This window comes from Aptenodytes patagonicus, chromosome 3 (genome assembly GCF_965638725.1).
Source record: "Aptenodytes patagonicus chromosome 3, bAptPat1.pri.cur, whole genome shotgun sequence".
NCBI lineage: Eukaryota > Metazoa > Chordata > Aves > Sphenisciformes > Spheniscidae > Aptenodytes > Aptenodytes patagonicus.
Genome location: NC_134951.1, coordinates 103,570,856 through 103,597,867, shown reverse-complemented (window position 1 = coordinate 103,597,867; position 27,012 = coordinate 103,570,856). Strand labels below are relative to the sequence as shown.

Genomic DNA, 27,012 nt, shown 5'->3' with positions numbered 1-27,012 from the left:
TGGATGGTAGAGCAGAGTCATGTATTGATTTTTTTTTTTTAAAGAGAGTTTTGAGGATATAGTCCAGATATCTTAATTGTGAATTATGTGCTTTCATGTGTTAAAAGCATTGAGCAAACATGGAGATATTATGCAAATGGGTAATGAAATGCTTTGGTTATCATTTTAATGGAGATAAGATGCTTTCTTTTTTTGGTAAGAAATTTAATTAAAACATGATACTTTTCAGTGCCACATCTTGAGTTTTAAATAAATAACTCAAGGTAATGAACTAATTTGAGTAGATTCTTTACATTATCAGGCTAAAGAGCATGATCCCTGGAATGAATCATGAAAACAACTGTGAACTAAATAGCTCTTTTATCTTACAAGCTGCAGTGAATTTTCAAATAAACCATGTTATATTAAATATGATTCAGAAAAAAATGCCAGAGTACTTTGAAATATACATTTCTGTGTAAAGCTGGGTTGCAAAGAATGTTCACAAGCTTCTAATAGTTCTTAAGGATTCTTATGTTAACATAATACTGGCATTACGTCTCTGAACAGCTGAAAAATACATAAATTCTTAGGACTATGTAATTATAATCAGTACTGTTATCTAAGCTGAAATTGATACTGGCCTGTGTCAGGAAGTTTTTACTTATTTGAGCAATTCTGTTGATTTCAGTCTGACTGATCGTGTGAGAACTACTAATATAAGGGAAAGTTGCAAGCAGAGGGCATTTAATTTGTATTACTCAGCTGAGGAAGGATACATTCTGACTTGATTTATCTTTCTTTTGTAGACTGCCAATGGAAACGTGGAAGCAAAAGTGGTGTGTTTTTACAGGCGAAGAGATATTTCCAACAGCCTTATAATGCTTGCAGATAAGCATGCTAGTAAGTAGATGGTATAAGACATTTTTTCTTTCTATCACAGCCTGTTCAGTTTCTTCAGCTACTTAAAATTGCATTTCATTGGCAAGAGGAATATATATTTATATTAGGCATTAAGTAATATCTAGTTATATGCTTAGCATTATCTGATACTGGCCCTGCTCCTAGTAGTTGCTTCCAGGACTTAAGTTAAGCTGTATTAAAGTGATTGAAAGTCTCAATCTGAAAAAAAATAATACCTTTTTTCATCTGGAAGATACAGCTATATTTCTTTTTTTATATCAAAAGTAAATCTTGTGTGTAAGTCGATTTAAGCTTAAGAGCATTCGTGAGGATTTGATTTGACTTTTTTACTTAGACGTAAACACGTATTGCTTACTGTGAAGAATGAAATGTATCGTTGGAGACTGAAAATCACCGGAGATTGTAAAATAGCTGTTATGTGCATTTATGATGAATGTAGATACTGATCAGTAAAATAGTGGCAAGCGTCATCTCATTGGTTTTTCCGAAAAGCAACAAGTGGTAATAGGGAAGAAGTCCCATTTCCATCATGAACTTAACTTCTCTTGGTAGCTGCCATTTGGTCTACAACTGAAATACCATATTTTTCCATAACTTTATAATTAAAAATATAATTCTGAAGACAAAAACAGAACCTAAAAAACTGAGATGTTTGAGAAAAATAGTTACTTGCAAAATATTGCACTCATGTTTGTAAATAACTGAAGTGTTAAAAAAGTCAACATCCGGTAACTTTCTTGCCATATACTGTTAAATAACATTCTGATTATAAATGATACTTGAGTTTTCAAAATTAGTATGTAAATAAGTGACATAGGGATTATAAGTCTCTGTTCTGTAATTTATCAGGATGAATCTCTTCAAAGACATTACCTAATGCCATATTTTGTGTGCAGATACATGATGGAATAATTAGGTGCTTAAAAAATTGCTTACAGTTTGTTTAATGTCAGATTCTGATAATTTTACTCATACAAGTACCTTTAGTGAAGAGAAACAGCTGGCTTTGGTTTTATTCTTTCATTGGTCATAGAGAAGTGGAGGTGATTGGAGTACGTAGTGTGAAGTACTAGCTTGTTTTTTTAAAGAAGGAAGATACATCTTGCTTATGTTCTAAGGCAATGATTTTTTTAAATGTTTTTCTAATTTAGTTAGGTACACTTTATAATTATTGGTGACCTATTTTATGGTAGTCTGCCCCCACAATCATTATAGTCTTTTGAGTTCTTCCACATGAAATGTATAGAAACATAGAACTTGTAGTGAGCTTCACTAAGCTTTCCAGCACACTTTTTTGTTTTTCTTTTCTAATGGAGGGGGCAGGGAAGGATGAAAAGGATGACAATTTTCCTGGAAATACAATTTTTTTCATTTCATTTTTAAAACGTGAATCTTTGTAAATCTTTTTTGGTTGGCTTATTTTTTAGAAAATGGTGTGTTAGTTCTGTGGGCATCATTCAGTCTGGAAAAGTGAATAAGGTTTTTATATTTCCTTTGTGAGTTTTAGATTGCCATTTTGTCAGCACTTTGATATAAAGGACTTGTTGACGGTCTGTTGCTCTTCCACTATAGCATACTAGGGGTTTGTTGGTGTCAGTAGAAGTACCATGGAATCTTCCACCACATTTTCTCTATGGAGATTCTCTTGCTGTTTTCTAGTGAGAAAATAGAAATGTAATTTCCAGCTGATTCAACGAGCATCTTTAGAATGCCTCTGTCTCACAGGTTGTAAGTCTTCTAACCCATTGTTCTTATGAATTAAGTTTCTCTGTGGACGTTTTCTCTGTACATAATGCTTTCTTTCTGACCAATTTGTGGAATCTGTACAGCTAAGTTATCTTACGAGGTATATATTACAGTTACAGAGGACAGCACATAGTGAAGGATTGCTCGCCTGGATCTTCGTACAGCTCATACAGCAGATGTAGTTAAATGTCAAATCAATTTAAATATTTTGATTCTGGAATACCACAGTGTTCTGTTTAAAAATATGACATATATAAACAAAATATTTGTATATTTATGAATTGAATGTTTTGGGAATGTTTTATATAGATAAACATGTTGGTGCTTCAACACTTCTACCTGGTTTGTTATAAAATAAATGCTAAAAGATACGGGTTTCTTACGGAATGGAAATTCTAGTTCAGTCACTGATGACTCCAGCGTTACATGTCTAGAGAAGTCTTTAAAGATCTGCTTGATCTTTTCTAATGCATTTTATATTGCTAGCAAATATTTTTTTTTCTTATAGAGAAAACTGTCCTGAGTAATGCACTTTTGAAGATTTTTGGCAGGTGGGGATTGGGTTTTTTTGGGTGACACTTCAATTTCTGAAGGTTGCATTTTGTGATGTAGGTATGGTCCCATTTAATAAGAGAAGAAAATAGCTCCTTAAGAAAATATTTTGGAACTTTAAGAACAAATTTTCCGTAACTTGAAAAAGTTTCAAATCCATTTTAAAGAATGTTTGGGGAAAATGGAATGATGTAGATCTGTGACACTCTCACTGGTAAAGAGTCAATACACTGTTTTTTTGAGGTTGGGTTTTTTTGGTTGTTTGGTTTTTGTCTGGTTTTTAAGATGCCTTACAAAAAAGGTTCAGGATATAAAAAGAAATTTGGGGGGAAAAAATCACATTTTCCTTAGGCCATTCTAAAATACTCGGGTACAGGGGACTTCCCTTTATTTCAAAGCATCTGACACTAATCTGTGAGGAAATTGCATTTCCTCTGTTTTTTCTCTGGCGTTTCTGGTGGAAGTTAATTAACGAGCATTTTTATTTGTCTATCAGCATCATGTATGATGTCAGTCTAGATCTGGGAATAGTTCTATTAGCTAACTGTAGCCACTGGAATCCAGGGGGTTTGAATGTATTGTGGGCCCTTGAAGACATTCCATTTTTCCCTCTTTGATTTCTGTTGCTATAAAACAGAGTGTATGGTAAGGCCAACTTGAAAGCCAAAACAAACTACTGGCCAAGATCAGCTTCTTGATCCTATGCAGCCTCCTAAACTGAGGGAGTTCTGCTGGAGTGTAGCACCCACCAGCTCTTAGGTTGTAGCCATTACCATAGGGTCACTGCGAGGGGGTCATTCTTTTCTTCGTGCAGCAGAGTAAGGCTTACTTTATGGGGAAAAGAGGTGAATAGAAGACAGCAGGCAGTACAAGAGCTTTTGCAACAGATGACTGAAGTACATAAGCAAATGAACTTGGAGAGCTGGGACAAAAACACACAGCTCGTTAAAATGGGTGAAGCAAACAAGAAGGGGTGGCATAGAAATGTTTTCTAACCAAGTGGTGTGATTGAAAGAGAAATTGCCAATTGTAGCTGGATCTATAAAACTTAGATGATCCTTTATCTAAAGTGGAGTTGATGTAAATACTTTGTAATAGCTGGGGAGGGGGGACTATACTAGCTCTGTACCAGCACTGGGTTTGGGTTCCAGTGAAGGGCTCAACTTCTGTATTTCCTTCTTTTGTAATAGATTTATGCACTATTATTTTCTTGTACTCAGGCCACCCTACTCAGCTTCATGATGCCATTTTTTTACAGTTCTTTACATTTTAAATTCTTTATCTGGTCATGTACTGTCATGTAATACTATGTCTGAAGTTATTTTCTTATTGCAACTCCTCAAACAGCTTTTGCCTGGGGAAGATATAAAAAGAATTCCTGTTGTCAGAGGCCTTTGTCTTCCGATTTATTAAGAGAGCTTGCTTTGACTTAGGTGTGCTGAGCTCCTGACTAAATGCCCAGAAGTTTTCTGGGCCTATGATAAAGCCCATGCACTATGTATTTTTTTCTCATTAACAAAATTGATGCTTTTGTGAATGAAATGGGAGTCAATTTAAAAAAAATCTGAGGCATATTGGTTTCAGTGACTGAGAGGTCAAAGGTAAAGCTAAGATTTTTCTAGATTACAGAAGCTGTAGTCCAAATCTCCTTTTTTCAATCTCAGTTGCTTTTTGTAGAGATCACTTACTGGCTTTACTTCTCATAGTTGGACTTTTTTTAGGACTTTTCTTAGCCTTCAGCTCTTGAACAGTCATGTTTCATGTCACATTGCTTTGCAAAATGGTGTTTCTGCTACGGAATTTTTGTACACGATAGATTTCTAGAAAGAAAGGAAGAGTCCTGCTAGTGATCTAGGGACTCCTGTTGAACAGTTTTGAATCTAGTATTACTGGGTTATTTTTGTCCGATCAGATGATAACACAACTAAAAACTTGGTGTTTTTTTTTTTTTTTGTTGTGGTCCTTTTTCATCATAGTAGTTCTTGTACGTCAAACTAAAAAGCTGTTATCAGAAAGGATATAATGTTTATTTAATCACAGTCCCTTTTCTAAAAAATCACTTTAAGATGAGAGACTTTTCATGTTACTTAGTTCAAATCATATAATGTCTTAGCATAAAAAGTGTCTTTTGACTGGAGGTTTTATTTGAAACCTTAGATTTGCTTTTTTTGTGTCCCATTAGTTCCCTTGAATACTTGTTGTCTCCACAGCCTGTGTGTAGTTGTGAGAGACAAATGCTAATTCTTCCATTTTCTCCACCTTCATAATTCTAAATATTGAAATAATTCATACTTTTTTTTTTAATCGTGGTGAATGCTTATATTGTTACATCCTCCATACAACTTCCAGGGAATAAGTTAAGACAGTTTATTCGCTCTACTGGTAGTGCTAGTAGAGATTGGCATCTGTCCTACAGGAAAGGATGCTCAGAGGCAGAGAGAGTTCTTAGTTACTCTTTCAAGGGAACTGAAGTTTAGAGAGCTGCCTGTTTAATGGGTGGTCCTTTGAATGAAAAGAAGATCACTGTATTGCATTGGTCTTGTTACAAATAAAACAGAAACAAAACCTTTTGGGTCTTATTTATGGTCACATGAGTGCAAGAAAAAAGAAATCTTTAGAGCTCAAGAGTTCAATTGATTTGTCTTTAACGGTATGTCTAAGTGGCTCTTCCATGGAATTCAGTGGCTTTCGGAAGGTTTTCTGTTAGGTTATGGTTCCTGTTTTAATTGCACTAGGTGAGAAGGCCTCCTTCTTGCTTGCTGTTAAGAAAACAAAGCTGTTGATATTACCTTGTGATGAAGGATACCATTTTTTTGGATGTTAGATAGGAGGGAAAGGAGCTAAGGAGTGGGGAATCAAAGATAGGAGAATCTCTTGGAGCATTTATAAGGAAGAAGGCGGCTTGGCTGCCTGAGAAGTGGGTGAGCAGACTTGTGTAACTGGTTCAGTGAGATACTACCTTCTTAATCTCAAGGCTTCTGTAAATATAAACTAGTGTTTGTTTGCAGTTTAGTGTCGTGTGTGTGTGTGTGTCCCCGTCTGTCCCCTGTGAGTACTAGAATTAGGACAAAATGATTTTTGACCTCACATATCTACCCTCTTTTCTTTGAGGAAAAGACAAGTCTTTCAGAACTCTGTCTGTGAGCAAGCCATCAGAAGACTCTTGGGTTTGCTTTGAAGATGGGGTGGTGAACAGAGACAAAAACAAATATAGTGAGCCAGGAAAGTTTAGGAGAATGAGTTCCAATGGCTCTTTTGCTCGAGATGGGAATTATATATGTTATACTTATTTACAGTCAACTAATAGAGACATCTAAACTAAGCACTAGCAAATTCAAGTATGTTGTGTTGCTTCTGGGTATCCTGAAGTCTGTGATGTGGGTGAGACACTCCCTAGGAGGACCGTTTAAGGATGATACAGATAACAAATTCTTTAATCAGTGGCGGAGTAGCTTTTATGCTTAGGTATTTTTATATTAGTGTAACTATCACTTTCATTGAAAATGAGCTTGAGGAATAGGGGTTTTTTTTTGAGGAAGACATGACCTTTTTGATCTCCCGAGGCAAGGGAACATGAAGTTTTCCTTAATTTATCCAAGAGAATGCCTTCAGTTGTAATTTATTTGGAGAGGGAGGAAAAAATTCAGAACTTGCTGAAATAGAGCAAGCCTTGCCCAAATTACACCCTTGTCACCAAGGAGAAACTTGTCTCAAGGCTCCCAATTACCCTTTTCAAGGGCGCTTTGGATAGTCTCATAAATTATGTGTTTTGTTCATTTGATTTTTGTGCAAGAACTGCATACTTGTGAATTTATCCCCCCCTCCCCCCCCCCCCCCCGGTAAAAGCAATAAAGAAGCAGTAATGAGGAGCTTTTTGCTTTTGACAATATCTGAGTCTTCTTTTTTGTGAATGACATTTTAGAATTGGTAGTTAACTGTAGTGTATATTGTCTCATTAACAAGTTTACTGTCAGCTCTAAGTATCTTGTGGAATTATTAACTGCTGTGGCCGTTCACATTCTTTCTTTGGTGCAGAATGTCTTGTTAGATTGTGAATGTTAATGATCTTCTTGTAATGGAGTGAATGGATTTCCAACTAAGTTCATAATTTTAGTTCTTAGCTCTGATGGAAAACTTGCATAAATACATTTTTTTCACCTGAGTGTATGTGTTCTGTGTTTGGGTATGTAGGATTTTGCACATATAAAAATATTGTCCACTCTATGCAGTTAGTTTCTATAACTACATCTGAATTTTTCCATGAACTAGAAAACCGGCTAGTAACTGCTAGCTTCATCTTTTGGCCTCTTAAGAATAGATTTATAATTTTGGGTAGCCATACCTAGATTTTTTTTTTTCCAAATTCAAAAATCTTATTTTCTGAACACGTCATTTAAAAGGCTTGAACACATTGCTGCCAATCTCTGTGAATGTAAAAACAAACTAAAACCAAGATCTGGATTAACTCAGTGAGTTTGCTGTGGAGAGTGGAAAGCTGCAAAATACTAGTTCATATTTATGCTTAAAACTGTTCAATAGATATCTGAAATTAATATTTTTATTAATTATTGAAATTATTTTTTTAGTATGTTTCCTCAGTAGGGAGGGACTCAGTGGGGTACTAAAGAAGGTGGCGCTTTTTTGAGCTCTACTCACAGAATGAATTCTTCACATTTGAGTTGTTGGAAGGAGACAGCAGACAGGAAACTGCCAAGGCATTGTACGTTCCCTGTTTCCCTGTGTTCCTTAGGATTCATTTCTCCATGGTCAAGTTTAAATACGTGCATCAGTATTACCGTACTTCTTGTTCTGGATTTCTTCTGATTTGTGGAAAACAAACTGTCATCTCTCAGCTGCTAACTTTTTCTTGCCTCCTTAATGTTTGTTAGTTGTGCAGGCCAATGGTTATATGCTGTTTTCTTGATGACCTCCGAAACACTAGTAACATTTAAATTGATATTACTGATCATAATTTTTTGTCTCATGAAGATAAATAGGATGTTTCACACCTCCTAGATTTCCATAATCTCAGATGGTTCTACTTCCCCCCCCCGGCTCATAATTTTAAGTGACTCTTACCACTTTCTCCCCAGTGCGCCCACACTGTACCAATGCACCTGAGGCATGAATTTTAGTCTACAAAAACATTGCTAGGTTATCTCTATCTGTAAAGCTCCAATTAGAGATGCATTTTACATCTTCAGAGAGTTCTCTGATAGTCTAACTGAATCAGTAGGTTATATCGTTCACAAATCTGAATGATGTAAACTCACTACTAATATAGAAGGACTTTTTTCCCATCATGCAGTGGCAGTTAAATGTATGAATCGGGGATCAGGCCTGATGGTTTAAAGGCTTACCAGCAGTAATTCTTGAATGTCTATATCATGCAGTGGAGTGAAGTCTGCAATAGTTGTCCTCAGTAATGCTCATGCATGCCTGTAACTTCACACGTGATGATAGAGAGGGAGCTTATTAGCTTGGGCAAAGCACTGTGTGAGAATGAATGTAGTGCTTCCTACCCAAGCTGATTCATGCAGTGCTGATTATATATGGCATGAGGTATTATGGAAAAAGCAGAAGTAGCAGATAAGATTAATATGTAAAGTACTTCTGTGGTTTGCCTGTAAACGCTCTTTCTGTTAAATGTAGTCTGCACAAATAACAGGATATGGGCTCAAAGTTACCGTGTACGTTGAGTTTGACATGCCCTGAACTACATGGAGTAGCAGAGTGGGTGGCTGGAATGGCTGTGCTATTTGGAGATGTGATTTTTCTGTTTGATCAACACTTTTTTTTTTTCCCCCCTCAGCTACTGTTTGTAACCCTACGTGAGCAAGGGAAGACTTGTAGTGTGAACCTGGTTTTGATTCTGATTTTGATGTGCTATACAAGTTCTTCTGCAAGGATCCTTGCAGAGCGATGTTTTGTACTAACGTAGAATAAATCACTGCCATGAACAGAAGAAGTTTGAGTGGTAAAAAGTGCAAATTTTTTTAGTAAAAGCCTGTTCTACATTATCAAATTCCTAAAAGACTTTGGGGAGCAGTTCATTTTGACTGTCACCCACTGTCGGAAGCCAAAACTTGTTTGCAGATTTATCGTGGTACATAAGATGTCTTCTCTGTGCAGATTGCATAGTTGCTGTGCTATGCATAGAGCACTATGTATGCATACATTCAGAGGGTATGTAAGTGCATGTGCGTTTTCTACTTGTACAACAGGTTAAGCATCTATCAAAAAACAGCACAACTAAATTAGCAATCTTCCCATTTTTGATATGCTGAGTGATAGACTTAAATTTTCATTTGTCTGTTCTTGTTTCTGTGAAGGATTGTGACAGTGATATGCAATGCTGAAGAAAGTCATGTTTCAGTTTCCTGTATTAAAAGTGCAGCTTTGTTTTGGCTTAAACCAGTGCAGAAATTTTTAGTGTTGGCAGGGTCAGTGACCTGTAGCCTAGTCCTACAGGGTACTGTGGCCCTTTGCTGTGTGACAGTTCCTTTAGGCCAGATTCTTTGACTGATGCTGCTGTCAGGAGTGAAATCCTGATGCTATTATTCTCAGAAGGGCCTCAAGGGGCCAAGGGCTCAGTTGCCAAGTATCATACAAGAAAAAGGGCTTTGATATATGGACAGCTTTTATATTTATTTTTGCCTTCAAAGGGTGACTAGCTTCATATACTTTCATAATGCTCTTCCCTTTTTTTTTGTTTTTATTTTTTTTCTTAATAAGAGGAAAAAAAAAACAGGTTCAGAATACTGAACATTCAACATGTATGAGGTGAATAAATTACGATTTTTGGTATTTTACTTGATACTATAACAAACACGGTATTTGAATGTAATGCCTACAAAACAAAGTACTGAGAGTAGAAGAAAAACTCCATTGGTTTACTTGACCTTTATTTCCATTTATTTTAAAAAAATGACAAAAATGGCATATGTATTAAAGATTTGACTAGTTAATACAATGCGATGTTTATTCTTACGCTGGTTTGTTTGTTTGTTTTTTCCCCACCGGCATCAGAATTAATAAATCAAAAGGATTTAATAATTTGAAGTGATACACATATTCATATCTCTTTATACTTTTATCAGTTCATATGTATTGTTCCCGTTAATTAGAATCTTAAGATCTCTGTACATGCATCAAGGAAATAGTATACTCTGGAAGATAAATCTCTAGCATAGCTGAAGATGGAAAAAAATGAACTTTTAAGTCTTACACAGACCATCAGAGTGAATGAACTCCTCTTCCTGCTTGTCTTGTCAGGTCTATAAACAGAAAAGCTTTCCTACCGTGCAGGCATTGAGCAGACATTATCTTGGATAACATTCTTCTCATTTTAAAATCCTGCGCATAGAGTTTTAATGTGTCTTGGTTAAGTTTACTCAGGAACAGGATATACAAATCCTTTTCTTTCTTTTTTTTCTACTACTTCTTTCCTCCCTGCAAAAAATCAAACAAAATTCAGCCCTTCTGGAAGGAGATACTGTAGAAGATAAATAATTTGTGTTTTATAAGCAGAATCATATGCCATTCTGAGTAGGGGTAGAAAAGTGCTTGTACAATCTGTGCCTTTTCGTCTCTGCCAAGAAATTTTGAAAAGCTGTTCACCTGCTATTGAGAATGTGAATTGTATGTTAGAAAAGCAGTTTAGGTCTCTGAAACTCTGTGGTTATCATTGTCACACAATGAAAGAAAATGCCAATGTAGATCTTAAATGTGGACTCTGGGTTCTTACAGAAAACGTAAGAGATTTTTGGTGTCCTTAGTTCTCTACATGATTTTTTTTTTTTTTTTAATTTTAAATAGTTACACTGCATTTTGTCAAGGAGAGGCAACTATACAACTTGTTAACTAACTAGATCAGGCATACCTGTTGCCTATTCTAAAGGAAAGACCATCTTGTTTTAACAAGAGCTTATGAGCAGGAGGTCTGTATGGAAATGGTGAAAATCCAAGTGATGGGAAAAGTTGTTAATAGCATCAGTCTTGTGAAAATGGAAGATAGAGATCTCCCTTTTCTCAAAATCAGGTCTAATAATTATTCATGCAGGTTACATCGCATTGTTGCAGATAGCTTTTGTATTTCTTGAGCCAGATGATAGATTTAAAAAACAGTTTCTTGGGCAGTGTCAGATTCCCCATGTGCAGTTCTGCTCTGTGGGTGGTCTGCCAGCCTGGATTTGAGGGTAGAACTGAAACTTTCCACTTTCTTTCCCACCACAGCTCTAAATGTATTTATACTGTGGAAAAATTACTGTTTGGCTTCTGATTCAGCTGATGAGCTTGATACCAGTAATTGGAGGTTGAAAATATTCATCGTATTGCAGATAGCTGTGTCCGTGGCACAGTTTTGAGTCTGCTGCTTGCTGCTACTAACAAGCTGCTTAAAGAAATACTGTGCAGGACACTTGCTCCACACATGCTGCAACAGGTTGCTACAGTTCATACAGGTGTACACATGACCAAACACATTTTGAGCCCTGTAACAGGGTGTTTTCTCATTTGGAAGAGTTTGCATTTGAATAAGTGAGACAGAAACCAGGTAAGGGGGAGAGAGGGGAAAAATCTAGTTTAGATTTATGATACAGGATTGCCAGCTCCTTCACCATTGCCTGCATGGCATTGTTTTCATGCTTCTGTGGGACCTTTCTGTTCTTGGTGTTGTCATAAACTATAGTTTCCGGTGCTGAATAATAGGGTTAAAAAACTAGTGTGCTTACTCTGGCATTTATTCGTGTCACATTTAATTTATTAGGATATCTTTATTAATGTAGCACGTCGTGATTCATACTACTTGTGAAGGTAATCCTTCTCTGCCTTCTACCCGTGAGCTCCTTGCTCTCAAAAATCTCCAAAACCAGTTGTCCAAAAAACCTGCCCATCAAGTTTTGGAAGGTGGAGTTTTCTGGTAATGAAAACTGTGATAGTTTTAATTAAATGTTTTTGCTACAGGCCTATGATAAACATGAGATAGTTACCCAGTTGCTTATAACTGACTGTCATTCTGGGAATTGTTATTATTGTAACATGCTACTTGGAAGTACTCAAAAACACCTTTTGCATTATTTTAGAAATAATTTTTATTATTGGAGAGTAGGTGTGGCATATTAGTTCTTAATGGTTGTGCAGTGTAATTATTTCTTTGTTTTGTGACCTCCTTTAGAAAAATAATGATGAGGTGGTGTGGGAGGATGTCAGGACAGAGGATCACCTAGATAATTGTGTAAGAAAACTGGATAACCCCTTTAGAGGCCACGTGTATATCTGTGCTATCCAATAGGAATTAAAAGTACACCTGTTCCCTGTAAACACAACCGATCAGTCTTTTTTTCCTACCTGCAGAATTGCAGATTCACACTTTAGATAGTAATACGCTATCGAAATGATTCAGAATACATTCAAATTGTGCTTTAGATTTCTAATCCTATCTGACAGTAACAGCAAATATCAAATTGATGTTATATATTCTAACAGCCATCTGAACGTTGTACTAACAGACGTGGCATAAGTAAAGCTAATTAATTCAGCTTTGGTAAACACTTTCTCAGTCAAATTGACAGTATAACTATGTATAGTCTAGCTCACAAAGTTGATTAAACTGCTTTACTACAGCACTAGGGCGTTAAATATCACAACTAAGTTAGTACAGCACAACATGTGGCAAGAAGCCTCACGCAGATGAGCAAATTGGCCAACTGCTCACCTAAGAGAGCTCTTCATTCACAGTCTGAATAGAGTTGTTCAGATGGTTAGACTTAATGTTTATCTTTTGTACTCATTTTGGCAGTAAATAGATTTACTTCCTCTCCCCCAAAATCTATATTTATAATTCTTACTGCTGTAGCATCTAACTGCCAAATGTGCACTTGATGTTTTTGCCACAACCAGCTAAGCTTAAGAGAGACTTACGCACAGCCGTCTTTCCTTTGATGTGTGTGGTAAACTGGCTGCTGTTCAGCATTTTCAACTTTTTATCTGTAGGTTTTAAAATATGTTGGTGATACCTATGATGTATATAGTTTTTGGGCTGAGTATAGAAGAAAAAGGCATACAGGAAAGGAAAAAAGTTTAGAAACTGTTCCGAAAGTAAGGCTTAGTGGCATTCTTTGAACTGAAATTTACACTGATCTAATATAATTTTAAAGGTATTTAAACTTAGTGAAACTGCTGTAACTCCACAAATTGTGGTAGTGATTTAAATCTCTCCATCAAAGCTTGTATAAGCCAGATGCAGCTAAGCTGAGGTATGGTTTCAAAATTCGAAGCAATTAAGTTTAAGAGGTAGGAAGTTAATGCACCTCAGTTTTTGGTTACACTGCTGATTTAATTCAGCATCGATCCGTGCTGCTGTTGAGAGGAGTGGTCTTGGTTTTTCCTATGTCTTCCCAGTTTAAGTCTCTTATTCCTGCTTTTTTCTTTTGTCCCAGCACTAGCATTTTTGGTAGGCACACCAGGCCAAGGAATTGGAATTGATCTGGATTAAGGGACAACTAGGTGAATAAAAAACTAATGGCATGGCCTGAGTCAGAGGGTGCTGGTTAAGGGTTCATACTGTGTGTGGAGTCCCACAGGAGTCTATACGGGGACCTGTCTTTATCAGTGACTTGAGCAGGCAATGTGGTACACTCCCATCACGTTCACAGGTGACACCACACTGGTGGAGATGACCAGGTGATAGGCTTGAGGGAAGAGCTGGTAGTCAGGGATTCCTAGAAAGCAGGAGGAATGGCCTGTTGAGAACCTGAAGATATTCAGCAGGGACAAATGCCAAGTCTTGCACCTGGGAAGGAAGAGCCCCTGGCAGGGATACAGGCTGAGGACAGAGGGGCTTGGGGAGCAGCTCTGCGGGAATGGCCCTGGGGGTGCTGGCAGGCAGCAACTCCGTGGCAACGAAGTGGGCCAACAGCATCCTGGACTGCATCACCATGCACGTAGCCAGTAGATTGAGGCAAGTGATTACCCCCCCTGATTATTCAGCACTTGTTGCGTCACATCTAGGTACTGCATCCAGTTTTAGGCCCCCGATACAGGAAAGTTGCTGATAAATTGGAGCAAGTTCAGCAGAGGCCACCATGATGGGCACTTGCCCTGTTGGGAGAGGCTGTGGGAATTGAGCCTGTTTAGCTTGGAGAAGAGGTGGACTCCCAGTGCCTATGGGGAGGTTATAGAGAAGATGGAGCTGTACTCTTTGTAGTGACTAAATTGAAACAGGAGTGATTCAGATTAGATATAAAAAAGAGCTTTTTCACTATGATTGGGTTGCTGGAGAGGTTATGTGGTCTCTGTCCTCAGAGGTTTTCAAGATCCAACTGAATAAAATGTGGAGTAACCCGGGCTGACCTCACAGCTGAGCCTACTTTGAGGAGGAGTTTGTACTAGAGACCTCCTGAGGCCCCTTCCAGCCTGAATTACTCTGTGTTTCCATGGTTCTGTGATCCAGCCAACCTCTAGCTGAAAATAACAGTCAGCGGTTTGGTGGCAATAGAGGGAGAACTTTCTTCTTCCTTTTAAAGCTGAAGATTTACTCCTTCTCCCTGAAGATAGCCTTCAGTGTGTAAACTAATCTCTCTCTCTTTCTGTTGCAGTAGATGAGGGGAGCACATGGTGGGTTATTTTGACTTAAGGAAGAGTAATATGTTAGAGGAATTTAACTTGTTTGCTAGCTGATGGTTAACTATAGAGTGGTTTGAGTTGCATTTAAACCTTTAAGTGTCTTTCAGGATTTTTTTTTTTTAGTTATTTTTAAACCATTTTCTATTGAATGGATGTATTGTGTTTCTAGAGACTTGCCCTCAAGACTTGCCCTCAGTTTATTTTGATTTTAGTTGTAAAAACAAGCACTTCGTCCTCATGGCAAGCTTGAGTCATCACATTACTTAACTATAAACAAAGACACTGTATACAAAGTTTATGTGGCATGGACAGTTGTCTCTTCTCACTCTCACTAGCAGCACCATTTTCTAACAGTGAATCCCACAAATTAAATGGAAGAGGAGAATAAAAAAGAGTTAATGATGTTTTTAAGAGTGGTCGTGCATATGTAAAATGAGTGAGGATTACAGTTTCCTCCCGGTATCCATTGCTTGACTGAGTCAGTTAAGTCTTATTTACATCAGAGGGAAAAAGGGAAAGGGTAAGACTGCAGCACTGCCACTGAAAGTATCACCAGATCACTCTGGTTTTCAGGATCAAAGTAAGTATTTACAATTGCTGATTGGAAAGCCCATGTATAATAATAGACCTAAAGCTTTAAAAGCTCACTGGAGATGCCTGCTTTTGCTCTCCAGGATTTTTCCTTTAAATAATGAAATTTTTCTTGTAAACCAGGAAAAGTACTACGAAACAGCATTATCTTAAACTTTGCCCAAGGCCTAAAGGGGATTATGTCATTTTCAAAAACTGATTGTACTCATCTTTGTAGTCATACCTAAGTCTTTCAAAATATTTTTAAGCTGAACAATTTTAAATTGAATTTTGTTTTCTCTCTAATCTTGGAACAATGAGGCCTATGTATGTCATTACCATATTGCTCCATTAAAATATTTGCTCGCTCTGAGCCATTGCTTTATTTCTCTTCCTGAGTGCTGAAAATGTGCTTAGCTTAGTGCTACTTTATGATTTCCTATAGGTACCTTCCATTTCACTCCTTTTGACAGGAATAATCTGTCCTTGGATGGCAAATTAAATTTCGCATGTGCTGCAAATCTGAGTCAAAAAGGTGAAGAGATCTCTAAAAGTACTGGAAGTTCTTCACCACTTTTCTTCTAACAGGTGTTAAGGCCTGATCTGTGCAAAAACCTGGTTTGAAAGCAGCTATCTAAAGGTTTGTTCAGATGCAGAATTCTTTGTATTGCCATCAAGCAAATTGGTTTTGTATTTGTGTTTGCCATCAAGCAAATTTAGTTTTCTCACTTCTTTATGCTATCCAGTGTTTCCTTCTCTGGTGCAGATTTGTGTTACTATTGGGGTAAACTATTACTTGTTTTACTAAAAGGTAATCCTACTATTAGCATTGGTTTTATATTATAACGCTGAAGAAGAAAATTGTAAAATTATCCTGGTGATAAATTATGTTGTATTAAGAGTGGAACTGTTCTGTGTCTGGCCATGGTTTGTTCTACTTGCTGAGCTTGTCAGATCATCATGAGTAAAACAGATATGTTTTATTTCTAAATATGCAACAGAAAAAGTTACATTGTTTCATGTTTAGGTTTGGAGTGTTTTAAGAGCTGTGTGTAAGAGATTTAATTTCAGCTTCAGGCTCTTGGATCAACACTTTCTTGGCTTATGTAAGATTAGTACAATAAATATATGATTAAAGTTTTGGGGTTTTTTAAAATTATCTTTTAATTTAAATTCTTACTCTGAGAGAGCTGTTAAGATACTTGAGCATAGGTGTCTAAAGCCATTTTAAACTCTCTGGAATATCATCTCTGGCTCCCTGCAGCCACTTTAAAATGGCACATATTCTCCTGGGTTTTGTGCCATATCCGCAGTCAGTTGTTTTGGATATGTCAGTCTAAAATGGCCCCAGACACCTGTGTTTGGATGCCTAAATTGCTTTCTAATGGACTGCTTTTTGTCAGCTGTTTTCAGATGGTTATAACACAAGATTACTTTGCTTTGATATTTTTCAGGAAGGAGAGCAGAAATAAATAGCTAACTGAGAACTTTGGACCTGTAGAATACTATAAGCAGTACATTTATTTAAAAAAAAAAAAAACAACCAACCAAACAAAACAATAAAGCAACCACTGGCATGTCTTGGTATTTTAAGAAGGAATATTAATGCTTGAACTTTGAAATACAAATGTAGCTTGTAATGGTTGCTTACTGTAATAAACAGTTGTAGCTATTAATTGCTTGAAACAAACCTTTGAACATTAATTTCTATTTTTTCTTTAATTACTTGCTTAATTAGAAGAATGCTTTGCCTTTGCACAGATTTTTTTTTTTTAAGCTTTATTTATTGTTAGTAGTATAGATGCCAGAGTAATTCTGAACTGAGTTTTTGTGTGACTTGAACCTGTACATGTGTCAGGTGAGGCTGTGGGGTGCCAGGTGAGACTCGGGGGTGTCTTGTTTTCATTTTTGTTTTTTCTTATTCTATCTCCCCACAAAACATGTCAAAACAAGGAAAGTGACTGGGGGTTCTACAGCAAGATAGACTTAAAGTGTATGGAATTGGGTTTGAAGAAGTTGGTTATATCAGAGTGTATTGTTTTATCACTTTTGTGGAAAGAACTATTAGAAGTGGAATGAGCTACACATAGGCATGATTAAAAAAAAAAAATAGTGTTGCATTTGGAGAGAACTGTGGTTGCCATGAGGATACAGGCAGGCTTCATTTTGAGATAGTGTCTGTAGGTTGTTTGTAAAAATGGTTATTGTTGGAAGAGCGGATGAGGTGATCTGTTGTAGGTAGTCATGTGAAATACTATCTAATGCTGAGGTTTAGTTTTTTAATTTCTGAGACATATTTTATAAAGTACACTTGGGTTTTGCAGCTGATGGATAATTTAGCAGGTAGAAAATTGTCAAATCTTAGAGAAGTTATTAAAGTGTCTGTATTTTTGCATATGGTATTCACAGAGACTTTTTGTCCTTTCTGGGAAGCTAGAGGGAGTATAGATTCAAGCTCCGCATGTCCCAAGAACCCACTAGGAAGGCAGGTTTCAGCCATGAAGATCCCAGGGTAGCCATTTTGGAGAGCCTGTCATCTTATGACATGTTAGCAACCACTGTGAACATTGCTTTTTAACTCTGTATGTGATGCTTTCTAGTATCTGCTTTTATTTCTTCCTTTATCCCAGTTTACAGTTGGTTTAAATCTTTAAAAGGTGTTGTGGTTTAACCCAGCAGGCAGCTAAACACCACACAGCCGTTTGCTCACTCCCTCTGCCCCGCCCCCACTGTGGGATGGGGGAGAGAATCGGGGAGGAAAAAAAAAAGTAAAATTCGTGGGTTGAAATAAAGACAGTTTAATAGGACAGAAAAGGAAGGGAAAATAATAATGATAATAATGATAAAAGAATATACAAAGCAAGTGATGCTCGCCAACCGATGCCCAGCCAGTCACCGAGCAGCAGTCGCTGCCCCCCGGCCAACTCCTCCCAGTTTATGTACTGAGCATGATGTCACATGGTATGGAATGTCCCTCTGGCCAGTTTGGGTCAGCTGTCCTGGCTGTGCCCCCTCCCAGCTTCTCGCTGGCAGGGCATGGGAAGCTGAAAAGTCCTTGACTAGTGTAAGCACTACTTAGCAACAACTAAAACATCGGTGTGTTATCAACATTATTCTTCTACTAAATCCAAAACATAGCACCGTACCAGTCACTAGGAAGAAAATTAACTCTACCCCAGCCGAAACCAGGACAAAAGGGAATTATTTCCTTGGTTTTATCATATATGAGGAAATACTAGAGAATTTCAGATCAGAGTAACTATAAAAGATAGTTTTCAACTGAAAACGTCCTTCAAAAAGAACTATCTAATTTACAATTTGCTGTTATAGATGCTATCTTCTAGATTGAACAGTGCTGTCTTGCTTAAAATAGAAATAATATTAAATCTTGTTTAAATATGAAAATAAACTGTATTTGTTGTATCTAATAAGGTTAACATAATGGAAGGCTGCAGGCTTTTTCAGTTTTCTTAGACTGCAATTTGGCAGTCTTAGACTGCAATTGTGTTTTAGTAAATTTCTGTTCATAGAAAGTATGCTTTTCCCCAGGACTTCTGTAAAACTTTTAGTAATACCAATATCAGCAACAGAAACTCTAAACCAGAACTGGTCAGCAAGCAAGAGGCACCCCCAGAGAAAAAACAGATGAAAGAAGATGAAAAAAGAATGAGTAATGTTGTCAGGATTGTTCTTACAGCTGTGTGAAAGACATCAACGCCTAGTACAGTAGGAGAGGAGCACAATTTTTTAAAGAGTTTAAGTAGAAGGTATAGAATTCAAAATACTTAATATTCTGTCAAGTTACATAAACTGTAGTCTTGTTAAACTCATCTTTTCTTTGAAATACTAAGGGAGGTTGCTAAGAGGTGGGGGGGATGTCAGGTGAAATGGCTGCAATGGTGTTATGCAACAGAGTTAATTTCGACCTACGCTCTGCTTCTCTGCAGAAGAAGTTGAAGAAGAGTCTGAAACTACTGTTGAGGTTGACTTGACTGATAAACAGAAACATCAGTTGAAGCACAGAGAGCTCTTCCTTTCTCGCCAGTATGAGTCCCTTCCGGCAACACATATCAGGTAAGAAAAAGTAAATATAATTTATCTGTGTATTCTGTTGAGGTGGATTGCCTGCCAGTAGCCCACCTGCTTGAACACTTCAGCCTTTATCTTGCAAAAGGATGTGATTGATCACAGCTGAGTTGTGCCAGGTTGTCCCATGAACTGCTTTGGAACTGCCTTTGGTTTTTCCATTTGTTACTTCGTGTCTGAGCCTTGGAAGGGACAAGAGTCTCAGAGCTCTGGCTTGCCAGTTAGAGCATCAGTTCATAATGCTGTATAAAGTCAGTCTATTCCTACTTTGGAAGAGTTGTTTTATTAATTCTTCTGCTGGCCGGAGGAGCTTTGACCATTTTGTCGGCCCAGGGAAAAACCACAGATGGGTTTAGAAAGGAGACAGTGACTCAGTGGTCAGATCTGCAATTTAGGGCTGCACGCATTTAAAAATAAAATTACCCCAACTTACTTCAGTAAATGTGAAGAAGTAGTCATGATTGAGTTTGGCTAAATGTTGCAAAAGCATTTCAAGTATTGTTTTAAATTGCCCTAATGCTCATGTAGGAAGAGGCTTGCTAAAGCTCAGAAAGGGTTTGTTGATTGCTTTCTGTAAATGATGTAACACTCATGTCATCTCCTATTTAGCAGTCAAGCAAATTCTTTTTGGGTGTGTGTGGGGAATGATGTACCTAGAAATGGAAAAGAAAGAGTACAGTGACAGGGGGGAGTGTAGTAAGTGTAAAACAAGGGCTCTTACATTGCATTCTGAAGGAATCTTCGTTTTCTCATTACATCCAGCTCCCCTCAGCTGTTTGAGACCATAAATGACTAGAAGCTACAAAAAAAAAAAGTGTATGTGCTCCAATAGGAGAAACACTTTGTATGTGCATATGTATTTTCTCTCTCATTGGCAAATGTGTGGCTTATCTTCCTCGCTGCCAACATAAAAACTGGAAGTTGGAAATTTTTGTATTAATTTCCTATGCTTGTTTCAGCTACTTGTTCTCTGACTTTGAGAAAGTAATTTAAATGTCAAATCTCTGCTTCTCCAACTATAGCATAGAGATAATAATCCTGTGCAGTTTCTTTTACTTACTTTGACATTTAGACATTGAAATAAGGTGTTCTCTTCGTAGAGAGAAGATTATGTAGAAGTATTGTAAATGTCTTCTCACCTCACAACTCAGGGAGCAAATATGGTAGAGGTTCTCCAGTACACACTTCACAAAGAAGCCAGAAAAGCACGTGAATTCATAGTACATGCAGCACTGCACACCAGGCAAATGCAGAGTGATGACTTGCATCTACTTTTCAGAGCAGATGAATGCTGTAGGGTTATGCTGTCATGTGTTACTAAGACCTTTACCGGATGGATTCTGGAACAAGCTTTATGTAGTCTAATGACATTTTAACAATCTTAACTATTTTAAAAAGAAACAAGAAGGAAAATGCACTGCAAAATACTCCTTATTTAGCTTTTAAACTTATTAATGTTCAGATTATGTGATTCTCAGTAGCTTTCATAACTTCTATTAATTAGCTTGTCCTGTAAAAGAGGATAGAAATGTTGTGAAGGTAGTACTCCTCCAACTTTCTCCCATCAATACTCCAGAATATCCAAGGATAGAGATTCCACAGCCTCTCTGGGTGTCTGTTTCAGTGTTTGACCACCATCGTGGTGAAAATTTTTTTCCCGTCATCTAATTGGGATTTCCCTTGTTGAAACTTACGGTCCACTGCCTCTTGTCCTATCACTGTGCTTCTCTGAAAGGAGCCCAGGTCCATCTTATTTGTGTATGTTTTCATTAAGTAATGGAAGACAGCAGTAGGATTTCTCCCTTTAGTTGTCATACCTTAAGAGTGAACAAATCCAGTTTAATATCATCTGCAGACTTGCTGAAAGTGTATTCAGTTAACTTGTTCAGACTGTTAATAAAGACGTTAAACTGTTGGCCCCAGTATCAGCACTTGGGGGATGCCCCCAGTAACCAGCTGCCAGCTGGACTTTGTACCACTCACTACAACCTCTTCAGCCTGGTGGTCCAGCTAGTTTTTTTCCAACCTTATTGTCTACTTACCTAGTCCATATGTTACCAATCTAGCTAAAAGACACTATGGGACACACTGCAGGCCTTGCTAAAGTCAGGGTAGACGACGTTCACTGCTGTCACTGGTCTACGAAGCCAGGCATCGCCATATAGGAAGCTAGCAGATACTCATACAATAAAAGTCTGAGTAGCTCCATTCTGTGGGCTTTTGCTCGCGCCACCTGCAGTTTTAGCCCCTAGATAGGAACAAATGGGTTTACAGGAGAAAATAAATGGTACATTGGAATGTGGAGTGGAGAATGGAGATAAGTTCTCTCAAGAGTAAGAATGCAAAAGCTCAGTGCCTGTGGAAGGAAGAGAAAGCTAAAAGTGATTTTAAGAGAATGGAGGAGGCTGAACAGTCTATAGTTGCTTTTGGCAGCTACAGATCTTAGAACTTCTACTGACATCTTCAGCCAAGAAAAGAAACTGAGTTTGGTTGCCTTTCTGCTTGTAGTTTAAGGGAATAAAATAATTTTACCTCGTGTGGTATCTTTCTATTTAATTTTTACTAATATACTTTTACTGCTTTTGTTTCGTCTTTCTTCTTTTCTTAACTTTACTCTTTTTACGTTTTTTAAACTGAATGGCAGAGAAAACTACAGCCTCCCCCCGCCCCCAAACCCCTATGACTGAGATTACTTTTACTCTAATTCACAATTACAAATACAGTAATGTCTCATTTATACACCTGGTGCCACTACTTTATAGTTGAGATGCCTTGCAGTTATTTTAGCAGGTTAGATTTCTTTGATGTGTAAGTCTAATTCTGAAGCTCTTTGGTCTGTAATGTTGAGTTTTGAATAATTCTGATATAATTTGTTTGCTTTTGAATCACTGAAATACAGTTTCATTCCTTAATTCTCATACTTTTTATTTTGCTATATACATTATATGTAACTCTCTTGAGATATAATTTGGTTTGTTATAAATATTGGGATTTTTTAGACTTCATCTTGTTGTCCCTTCACATTAGGTGTCACTATGCCATTTCAGTAGCTTTAGGAAGTGGTATAAGTTTTGGCACCAAAAAAAAAAGCCAGATTAGAAAAGTATTGGAAGTGTGCAGTGCAGTAGTAATTAAACATGGCAACGCTGCCTTGTGGACACAGTGTTCCTGCAGTGGAATGTATTTAAGAAGGTATAATTGCCTAGCCCAGTGCAGCACCATTCTGGAGTGATGGCATGTGGTACAGTACAAGCTGATGTACTAGTTTGGGTCTCAAAGACAAAGCTTGTTACCTTAGTGCCTACTTGTCAAGTTACAAGTGAAACTATTCCCTCCCCTGTCTGCTCAAATGTGTAAGGTTGGTAGCATCCCTCCCGTGAATTATCTCCTTCCTTCCTAATCCCTGCATGTTACAGATGCAGTTTTGCAAGGCACCGTAATCCCCTGATGTCCTTGTAACACAGTTATGCTGCCAGCCAGACTCACTGAACGCTCTCCTTCATTAACATCACACAGTAAATGCACACAGAATTCATGCAGATGGCTCCTGTAAGCAATGCCGGTCCCAGAGAGGGGCTGAGTTGAGCTGAAGCACTGTGTGCTTTAACTTGGGTTTTCAGAGATCTAAGCATTACCAAATACAGCATTTTGGAAAGGCATGAGAAGGCACAGGGAGAAAAAAAAATGTTGAAAGTTGTCATAAAGATGAAATTGTTTGCCAGTGTTGTAAAATTCACCAGAAAAGTTAGCACGTGGTGAAATGGGTCCCTTGTATAAAAATCTGCAAATGGTTATCTTGTTGGAGAGATGCACTGGGTTATCTGACTTGGGCTTTAAATTTATTTTTCATTCTTAAGGTCTGAAGAGTTAATAGGTGATAAACACATTTAGATTGCTGTCAAAGATTGCATTAACTTCTAAGATCATTTGTAATTGCTTTTAAATTTAATACTTCATATGAGTAGAAGAATTCATTTATCCATCAGGGTTCATCTTGCCATTTCATTATCTTTGCTTAATTCTTGTTTGCTAATAACTGTGTTTCAGTCTCGGGGTTGTGGTTTTTTGTGGGTTTTTTAAATTATTATTAGTGTTTAGAAAGCATGCATAAGCCAGGCATTCTCAGATGTCATCATAAAATCAGGTGTGAATCTTTTGGGCTGCTCTATACTGCAATAACACACACCACCCTTTAAAAAAAAAAAAAGAAACATGAACGCATTTATGCAAAGTAAAAAGAGGCTTGTATACAGACTATTTGACTAAAGTCAAAATACCTTGAGAATGGAGAAGAGTTTCAAAGAGTGGTGGCCATTTGTGAAGGGGAAAGAGGATTTCAAATACATATATTTGGTTGCTATCATGTTGGTGATTTAGTTTGTTGATACAGTTGTGTGGTTTTTTGTTAGGGTTAAAGAAAAAAGTACTACTTTGTCAAAATTTGTTCTTGGTTACAGCAAGGTTACAAATATTTATCTTGAGTAAATAAAAATGAAATTTGCTGAATTACTTCTGTTCAACAATCTTTCTGGTAAGTTACGAGTTTGAATACAAGTTTTTAAGAGTCCTTCCCTGGGACCAAAGCAGAGCGGTTATGGGATTGTCATGACCTGTTTAGTTGCTCTTTTGCCTGATTCAGGCCACACAATTTTGTGCAGTGACTGTTGACGTGATCCCAACAGTTTGTGCTTGAATTAAATTGTACATTTCAGTGAGACATCCATGCTTGGTTGAAAAATTTCCAAGTGTATTACCATATCCTTTGTAGTTTCATCAGTTGCTAATTATGTGTATTCGTCCCACTCTACTTTTTTTATAAGTGCAGAGATTCTGGTCACATAATATTTTTTTTTTTTTTTTTTCTCTCTCCTGGAAACTGTGTTTTCACTGAGTACTTTTTGCTTTTCTTGGACACAATTTCAAGATGCTGAAATTCTTGCTGAGCTTGATTTCTGGACTCAACATGGCTGTGTATGATACCTGTGCATTGTGTGCTTGTTTGTCATTATGGAGATTATTCAAATACTTGTAATAAGTCTACACCCTAATCTTTAGTGGGGAGTATTTATTTAATCTGTCATTGGATGAACTAAGTGTTTCTTGTATTTCTTAGAGGATAATATTTGTTGTTTGGCATAAGCAGCAAATTCAAACTTTCTGTATACCTATGGCCTTAATTCAGAAAAACTTTCTGAACTCTGATTCTGAAATCTTCAGTTCTTTCTAATTTATGAATCCTTCTTATACATACCCTTTATTTAAAAACAAACAAAATAAAACCCAAAACTATCTTAAGATGCTCTTGGCTTGGTTTATTACTTCCATTCCCATGCAGAAAGGACTTCATGAGCCTTCTAAGGATTGTGATTGCATAAGATCATTTTATTAAAAGCTGATTAATGTGACTGGGGAGAAGGTGAATATTTTTGCCGAATGCCTGTGCATGTGTGACATTAAAGGGGGTTCCAAGTAGTCTGATCATGAGAAGAGTTCTTTAATTTTTATCAAGAAATTTGGAGCCTCTGCATATTTTTACATGTAAGCATACAAAAAATTGTACTTAAACTTCTAAAGTATCGAGCTGTAAGAATCTTGGTTTCCCTCAGTTCTGAAATTGTTCCCTGTATTAGTTTAATACATTTTTACTTTCTTTTTTTCCCCTGTATCTTTTGACATCATTCTGATCAGTAATGCAGTCCAGAACACAGTGTCTTATTTTTTTTAGTTTGGTGGTTTTTGGTTTTGTTTGTTTGGTGGGTTTTTTGGGTTTGTCTTTTTTGTTTGTTTGTTTGGGTTTTTCTTTTTGTTAAATTATCCCCTAGCTCCTGGGTAGACTAAAGTAACTTTGGTTGGTACTACTTTGTAGACATACCAGAAAAAGTAGCATAAGTATGTGCAGTTTATAAAAACGTGTAGTCCTTACAAACTGCCTATAAGAATGTGATGCTTTTTAGATGCATAATAAATGACTCAGTTTTACCATACAGCTTTCTTTATGCTGTGCTTTCTTCTTCATTATCTCATCAGGACTCACTAATATTGCTACTTCAAACAACTAAGGTGTAGAGAAATACTTTTTTTCTGAATGTGGGATTCCTTCATTTAAAGCACGCCAGATGGTCTGAAGCTCAAGACAGATAGCACAGGTGATTTTACAGAAGAAATGTGACTTTTTAAGGCATTGCACCTTAGGATTTAGTAGTATTACCTCAGGATTTCTGGTTTTGGCGTTCTTGGCAAACTAGAAGTTTCTGGCATATGGGGTGGGGAGGGGGTGTGCATGCATTTATATACCTCATATATATGTGTGTGTATATATGAGATACAAATTTTAGGTAATTTTTAAAAGCTTACTTTGAGCCTCATAAGCCTGATTTATTTTCTGGCATAAATCAGACTGGATAAGGAGTGAATCTACTTTGCATAGGCATGTGCTTACCTGATGATTTGGATTCTTAAGAAAGGAATTCTTCCCTTCTGGATTGAGTTTACTTAGAGCAAAGGGACTTTTGAAGCATGTCTGATCCCCCCCCCTCCCCCAATCAAATTCGGAGAATTCTTACATGAATTAAGATGAAAATTCAGTCTAGGCCAGAATCTTGTTTTCAGATGTGGTCAATAGCCAGTACTAGTAACAGTATAAGAAAAAGTGTATTTATCAGTGGAAGGTTGTCACTTACCTACCTGAAAACCAGTACATATTTCCCTGTAGTGACATAATTACAAAGTAGGAGTCTTTCATATGGTGTAAATAAGTTCAGTTGCATGGAATGATGTGCATTGCTTCTGAGCTGGGTGGCCTTGTAATGTCACACTGAAAAATCATTCCTAACTAGCCTCCTGTGTTTTTGTTCAACACGTGCATTGCTGCTGCTGTGCTAAAAGATAACAATTTTTTTACTTTTTAGCATGAATTAATACCTAGAGGAAAAATATCAATCACTTGAGTTTCCTACAATAGTTTATAGAAAGTATATATACGGTTATGCTTATTCTGAGATATCAAAACATGTAGTTTTACTGTGCCCAGACAAAACATTTACCTCTCTCCATAGCACTCAGTGCATTGTTCTTTCTACTCAGTGTTTTCTTGCAGACCCTTCTCAGCTACAGAACACAAGATTCAGTCGGTAATGTAAACTGGAACAATACTAGCATAAATCCAGTTTTAAGTGAAAATGTGTTAAAGCTTGTTTCAAATGTATGTATGTTCATAGATCCATACATTCACTTCTTCACATTTTCTACAACTATTAAGGTAAGATCTTCTGGTAGAGTTGTTGAATGCTCTTCAGCTAACAATGTAGTAGTTTAAACATACACACTGCATAAATTGTTACTGAATGTAAAGTCTCCTTTAATTTTGTCTTTTGTAAATTTGTTTCACATTGGGAATGCTTTGTCCTGTTTAGACTGTGACTAGACAACAGTGGTGAGAACTATATAAAAGTTGGAACCTTAAGAATATGCAAAAAAATTTGAATATTATCTGCAGATTACTTTTAAATCCATGTCAGTTGTGCATGATTG

General features: G+C 37.0%; 1 protein-coding gene across 3 annotated transcripts in view; it reads left to right on the top strand.

The window, feature by feature from the left end:
- Nucleotides 1-27,012, top strand: part of MTA3 (metastasis associated 1 family member 3) — a 145,362-nt gene that overhangs the window by 3,459 nt on the left and 114,891 nt on the right. For all 3 annotated transcript variants that reach the window (XM_076334458.1, XM_076334460.1, XM_076334459.1), the window contains exons 3-4: nucleotides 789-882; nucleotides 19,344-19,470. In XM_076334458.1, coding sequence (XP_076190573.1) covers nucleotides 789-882; nucleotides 19,344-19,470 — 221 coding nt within the window. The remainder of the gene's footprint in view (nucleotides 1-788; nucleotides 883-19,343; nucleotides 19,471-27,012) is intronic.